Below are 7549 nucleotides of genomic sequence, written 5' to 3'. Positions count from 1 at the left end.
ATACCTAAATCCTACAAACTAAAGTAGAAAAAAATACACAAAGCATATATACAAGATTGTGATATTTTATCCCAAAAGTGTTGAATTAAGTTTTTTTTCTCAATTTTGCCAAGGATAAGTGCCATAAAAAGTGTATGAAATTTAGGCATTTTTGGCACTTAACAAACATACATAAGACTACCAACTGCATTATCATAAGGAATGTGTGACATACGCTCCATCTCTTCCTCTTTGTGTGGGCAAAGATCTAAAAATAACAAAATATGCGGCAAATGGAGTAGAAACAGGTTTGCAATCATTTATATTAAACATTTCAAGCACTCTCTCAATATACTTCTTTTAAGATAAGAACAATTTATCAGCTTGATGATCCATGTGAATCTCCAGACCAAGAATTTTCTTGGCTGCACCTAATTCCTTCATCTCAAACGCATTATAGGTTGAGTTTTTAATTTCCTGATCAAAGACTTCTCACGTGAAGCAATTAACATATCATCAACATAAAGTATTAAGTATATGAAAGATCCATATGAAATTTTTTGGAAATAAATACAGTGATCAATTTGACTCTTGCAATGACTTTGCCCAATCATAAAAGAATCAAACCTCTTGTACCACTGTCTAGGACCTTGTTCAATGTCATATAAAGATTTCTCCAATCAGCAGACAAGATGATCCTTCTTAGGAACAATAAATCCATTGGGTTGTTCCATGTAAATTTCTTCTTCTAGCTTTCCATGTAGAAAAGTTGTCTTTACATCAAATTGATCTAACTCCAAATCAAATAAAGCAACAAAAGGAAGAAAAACACGAACAAAACTATGACGAATAACAGGTGAGAATATCTCATTAAAGTCAATACCTTCCTTTTAATTAAAGCCTTTAACAACTAGTCGTGCTCTGCATCTCAGATGTTCAACCTCGGGAATGTTGTCTTTCTTCTTATAGACACATTTACATCTCAGTGGTTGTTTGCCTTTGGGAAGCTCTGTTAAAGCCCAAGTACCATTCTTATGAAGACTTTAAATTTCTTCATTCATAGCCACTAGCCAATGTGAAGAATCATCACAAGAAACATCTTCTGTATAGCTGGCAGGTTCAACACCAACATTTATCTCTTCTGCAACTGACAATGCATAAGCAATTAAATTGTCACCATCAGCGTACCTAGATGGCTTTCTAATTAGTCTTCTGGTTCTGTCTCGGGAAATACAATAATCAACTTCTTGTTGATGAAGAAGAGAAGTGGTATTATCATCATTACCAACATAATAATCATCAATGCTAAATTGACCAAGTAACAATCATTAAGTGCTGAATGTGGAGAACGGTTGACCAAGTAACAAGCAGTAGATGCTGCTTCATCCCAAAATTCACGCTGATGCCATAACCCAACATTTGAAAGGATACAACAAGCTCTCTCAAGTAAAGTCATATTCATCATTTCTGCAACACCATTTTGCTAGGGATTCATTGGAATGGTTTTGTGTCTAGAAATACCATTATTTGTGAAGAACTCATTAAAGTCACCATTGTAGAACTCTAATCTATTGTCTGTTCTGAGCTTCTTCACTTTCTTCTCTGTCTGGGTTTCAACAAGATTTTTCCACTTCTTGAAAGTGGAGAAGGTGTCATTTTTATGTTGTAGAAAATAAACCCAAACCTTACGAGAAAAATCATCAATGATGGTCATCATATAGCGGCATCCTCCATGGGAAGGAACTTTAGAAGGCCCCCAAAGGTCAAAATGAAGATAATAAAGAATATCTTTGGTACGGTGAATTGCAATGGAGAAACTAACCTTTTTATGTTTCCCAAAAACACATTGTTTGCAAAACTCCAACTTACTGATGCCATGTTTACCAAGATGACCTTGCCTGTTCAAAAGATGCATGCCTTTTTCACTCATATGGCCCAGGCGCATGTGCCATAATTTGGTGACGTCGTTATCAAGCATAGAAGAAGATACATCTGCTAAACCTATCACAACAGATCCTTGCAAAACATATAAACTACCAATTTGTTTAGCTTTTAATAATACCAGAGCACCTTTTAATACCTTTAGAACTCCACCTTTAGCTGAATACCTGCACCCGAGAGACTTTAGGGTGCCAAGAGAAATCAAGTTCCCCTTCAAATCTGGAATATAGCGGATATTAGCCAAAGTTCTGACAACACCATCATGAGTCTTGATCTGAATTGTACCTATTCCTGCAACCTTGCATTAGGTATCATTTCCCATGAAAACAACACCACTATCAATATATTCAAAAGTGGTAAATAAATCCTTATAAGGACACATCTGAAAAGTACATCCAGAATCAAGAATCCATTATGTTTTACTCATCTCATTAGAAGAGACAACAAATAAAACAATATCACTATCAGAATCAGCTTCAATATTAGAAGCTTTAGAGGATTGTTGAAATTTTCCTTTTTTCTTGTTTTTTCTTCAAGATGAAACAATCAGGAATATCATGCCCTGGTTTCTTGCAATAACGATAGGTTTTGTTGGATTTGCATCACCTAGATTTGGATTTGAACTTTTTTTAATTGGTACTTCATTTTTCTTGAGTTCTACCTCGAACACTTAAGCCATCACCCTTGTCCATAGAATTAACTTCAAGATTAAATTTTTCTTTGGACAATAAATTAGATTTAACATCTTCAAATGATAAGGTATCATTGTTTTTGTACAACATGATTTCTTTGAAGTGTTTATAGGTAGAAGGTAAAGAGACAACCAACAAAACAACTTTGTCCTCATCTTCAATATTAATATCAATATTTTGCATATCCATAATAATAGAGTTAAACTCATCAAGATGGTATATAATCGTTCTTTAAGACGAAGTTTGTTTGTGAGGCTCTTCTTCATGTATAAAGTTTCTAACTTCAGCCACAAAGTCGCATTGGTTTCTTCATTGACAACTTCACGAAGAACCTCCTTGGACAAGCAAAGTTGAATTGTCGAAAGCGCCTTTTCATCCAACTCATCCCATTGATCATCGGTCATGGTAGCTGGTTTCTTTGACTTCCCATCTAAAGCTTTCTTTAATCCGCTCTGGATAAGAACGGCTCTCATTTGGACTCGCCAAATAGAAAAGCTAATATTGCCATCAAACTTCTCGATGTCAAATTAAGACATTTTGAAATTTTCAATTGAGTAAGAGCTCTGACGCCACGTGTTAGGAATAGAGCTCTAAGCGGAAGCACAAGATCAGATCATATGGGAACAAAAAGAAGTGAATAAAAGAGCAAGAAAATAACACACCAGATTTAACATTGAAAAACCCCCTCAGTATGAGAGGTAAAAAACCACGGGCGATCACAAGCAAAGTTCCACTATGAAAATAATGAGAGTACAACAAATCCTCTTACAATGTTGATGACCAAAAATAATATTTTCTCTCACAAATACTCTCTCAAAAGGAACAAAAAAGTTCTCACCAAAATACACTCAAGACTCTTGTGTTTTGCTGATGTCGCTGTGAAGATCTTGTGATGAATAAATATGCCACAACTCTTGCCCTTTTATATTAGAAGAAGAACCTTGGAAACTTGGAGGCCTAGCTTGAATATCTTGGAGGTCAAGCTTTACTAACTTGCTCTCCAAGTAGTATATGAGAGGCACATACATCTCAACATTTGATATACATATAAAATGAAGAGAGTTTCAATTCTGAATCTAATTATTCTTGCAAGTGATAATCTAAAATATACATTTTTTATATTTTATAATTATTAAAAGTTTAATTACTTATTACTTTCTTATTGTTAAAATTATGTTAGTTTGCTTTTGGTGTTGTTTTATTTTTCATGTTTTTGTTTTAGTTGTCATTTTTATTTTTAGTATGGATATATATTATTAATGTTCATTTAAATGTTTGAATATGTATTATACTTAATATTTGGAGTCTTGGAGTAGATTTATTGATTTTTATGTGAATTTGATACTTTAAAAATATATTAAACTTGTTGTTTGGAGTCTTACAGTTTTGCGATATCTCTATAGAATTGGCTTGGTAATCTCATTGGCTCTCCTCTGGATAGTTCATCTATTCATAACCTCTTGATGGCGTGTCATACCAGTTGAAGTCGCCAATTGAAAGTGGTGGTTATTCCAAGCATCATCAATACAATGTCAACTATCTAGCAATGTAGAAACTAGAGAAGGTTTGAAGATACCACCATCAGGTTCATACAAGCCCGCGATAAGAGAAAAAGAGACACTACTCTCACTGGAAACCACTCTAGATACCACCATCAATTCAAATGGTGTTGCTCATGATTTCCCAGGTCATGCAGGAGGTGGTGGTCTTTTTAGAGACAGCAAGGGGGATATGCTGGGGTGTTTTGCTACTTATCTTAATATCCCAGATTCTCTTTATGCTGAATTATTCACTGCCATTATGGCCATTCAGATAGCTAATTCAAAGGGCTGGAAGGTCGTTTGGTTGGAATGTGATTCTAGTATGGTGGTGGAAATTTTCAAGGGTAACATGGCTCCTCCTTGGAAGCTTAGGAACTATTGGGAGCATTGTAGGAGGATAATTCAATCCTTGAGGTTTAAAGCCTCTCATATTTTTAGAGAGGGGAATTCTTGTGCTGATAAGGTAGCAACTTTTGGAGTTAGATCAAGAACCGACTATTGGTGGAATTTAGTTCCCCCTTTCCTTTCCAATGATTTTAATAGAAATGGGAATCTATTGCCTAATTATAGGTTTAAAAATCTGTAAGGGCTCTCTTTGTTATGTTCATCTTTTTTGAAATATATCAATGGGTGCCTTGACACCCTTGCCTTAAAAAAATAGACATGTTTTTAAGCGTACTTAACACATAGAAATTGTACTAAACTTATTATTTTTTATATTAAAAAACATATTCAAATCAGACTGAATTCACATATAATATTTAGATAGAACTGGATCTAATTTCTTAATGTAAATAATCAAATCAAACTAGATCGCATGTTGTTTATGTGTTTGCATGAGACAATTTTTTTTCCTAAAAACTAATCCAAAATCACCACAAACCCCCTTTTTCAGATATCATTATTCCCAAAAAGTTAGGAAGTGCAACCATATACAACAAGGGGACTGCCAACCATATACAACAAGAATCAATTTCTACTAGGTAGTAATGGGAATATGAATCAAGCAATTCATAATATTCTCTCTCAATCATGTCTTAAACAAATGATTTAGAGTTTAATTCTTCTTGATGACTATACTATAACTTTTTTTGGTCATTACTATTGCACTATTCTCCATCTGATAAATTGGCCGTATGGGGGATTTTACAAGTCTTCCCTATATATATGTCCTAACCACTTAAGCTAGGATTCTAGCATTTTTCAACAAAAAGTGTTACATCAACCTTTTCTTCAACCCATTCATTCCAAATCGTAATTTATATAATGTATGCAATCATTCAATGTAATATTCTCATTTTAGTCACAATGAGCTTAATCTCTTGTTAGCATTTAACAACCTAATATTCAATCTCATAGAACATGTTAAGTTTCCTGTAACAAGCAGAAAACAGAGAAGAGAAGGGAATCATTCAGTTAAGGAAAGAGAGGAGGAAAAGGAAGGTAAGATTAGTGGTGGACAGATGGCAAATGATTCTGTAAGGAGAAGTAAGAGAGAGAAAAAGAAAAGTATAAGATGGAATGATTATGTAATGAATAGGTAGTCATTTTGAGTGAACATTCTCTCTGCTGTTAGTTAGGGGACAAGCCTAACGGTTCCCATCTTTTCTTCTTCCTGCTGTAATTCTTCTGCACTTTCAGCCAGGATCCTTTTTTATCCTTGAGCTATAGCTTAAATAATAATAGTACCATACTCATTCAACTGTTGAATCCTTCTTCTTCTAATCTTTCATTCTCAAATTAGTAACTCCACCATTAACACGTTCCATTGGAGCTTTCATTGAGCTTCCATGGCGGAGAACACTCGTCTTAAGGATTTGCAAGCCACGGTGATGAATCACACCGAGGAACTTCACCGTTTGAACCACTTGATGGAATCTCGATTCATGGAGCATGGTGATCGTATGGATCAGATTCAAAGAGCCTTACAACAAATTTTGCTCAACACATCTCCCACAGATGGAAGTAATTCGAACTCAGGGTCCTCTATGGCAACTCAAAATCGTGCGCAATTTCCTGTGAAAGAGATCTCACTCGGTTTTCCCCACTTTGATGGAACAACCCCAGTGTTGGAATGGATATTTAAAGAAGAAAAGTTCTTTAATTACCATAACACACCAGATTTATCTCGTGTCGATATTGCTGCTATGCACTTCGAGAAGGATGTTGTGCCTTGGTTCCAGATGTTGCATCGTATTTCGGCAATCAGTTCTTGGCTTGATCTCACTCGTGCTATGGAATCACAATTTGGCCCATCACCTTATGATTGTCCTATGTCTGAGTTATTCAAATTGACACAAACAGGTTCTATTTCTGATTACTATCTTAAGTTCATGGCCCTTGCTAATAGATCAATAGGGTTATCAGATGAAGCACAACTAAACTGTTTTGTGGGGGGACTGCATAAGGAAATAAAAAGGGATGTGATAGCAATGGCACCACCTACATTGCTTAGAGCTGTAGCCTTAGCAAGATTGTATGAGGAACGATATACTCCGGTGCCTAAAGCTTTTAATTCCAATTACACTCATAAATACTCACCAATCTCATCTTAGAACGTGAGCAATGTTACTAATTCTATGGGTAGTTCCAAACCAATGCTTAAAAGCATTAACTCTGGATTGTTACCAACTCCAGTAGGACCTTCCTTGAGGAATTCAAATGTCAAAAGAATTAGTCCAGCTGAGATGCAATTAAGAAGAGAGAAAGGATTGTGCTATTTCTGTGATGACAAATTCACCTTCAATCACAAGTGTCCAAATAGACAACTCTTGTTTTTGCAGACAGAGGAGGATGAAGAGGAATATGCAATATCAGATGAGACTCCAAAAGATGAGCAAGTTCTTGATCATCACTTGTCTTTAAATGCCTTAAAAGGTGGCTTGGGAGTAGGCACAATAAGATTTGTGGCTCATATTGGCACACTTCCCATCACTGTCTTAATTGATGGAGGAAGTTCTGATAATTTTCTTCAGCCTAGAATTGCTAAGTTTCTTAAATTGCCAATTGAACCAGCGCCTAGGTTCAGGGTTATGGTTGGAAATGGAAATTACATGGCTGCTGAAGGAGTCATCCAAGAATTGAAGGTTCATGCTCAAGGAAACTATTTTCAGCTGCCTGTGTTTTTGTTGCCAATTTCAGGTGCTGATCTCATCCTTGGAGCTTGTTGGTTAAAAACTATTGGCCCTCATATTGCTGATTATGAGGCATTACAATTAAAGTTCATGTGGCATGGCAAGTTTACTTCCCTTCGAGGTGATCCTGAGCTGCTTCCAAAGCAAGCTGAAATGCATCATTTGAGAAGAATGATCAATACTGATGCTATTGTAGAAATTTTCAGTATGCAAGTGTTGGAAGATCAGAGTGTTCCAATTCCTTTCACACCTCTATCTGAAA

General features: G+C 35.5%; 1 protein-coding gene across 1 annotated transcript; it reads left to right on the top strand.

The window, feature by feature from the left end:
• LOC109353821 lies at positions 3304-4739 on the top strand. The gene is made up of 2 exons (XM_019596183.1): positions 3304-3310; positions 4165-4739. The coding sequence occupies exons 1-2, from the start codon at positions 3304-3306 to the stop codon at positions 4737-4739; spliced, it is 582 nt and encodes a 193-aa protein (XP_019451728.1).

This window comes from Lupinus angustifolius, chromosome LG08 (genome assembly GCF_001865875.1).
Source record: "Lupinus angustifolius cultivar Tanjil chromosome LG08, LupAngTanjil_v1.0, whole genome shotgun sequence".
NCBI lineage: Eukaryota > Viridiplantae > Streptophyta > Magnoliopsida > Fabales > Fabaceae > Lupinus > Lupinus angustifolius.
This window is presented reverse-complemented; position numbering and strand designations above follow the sequence as displayed.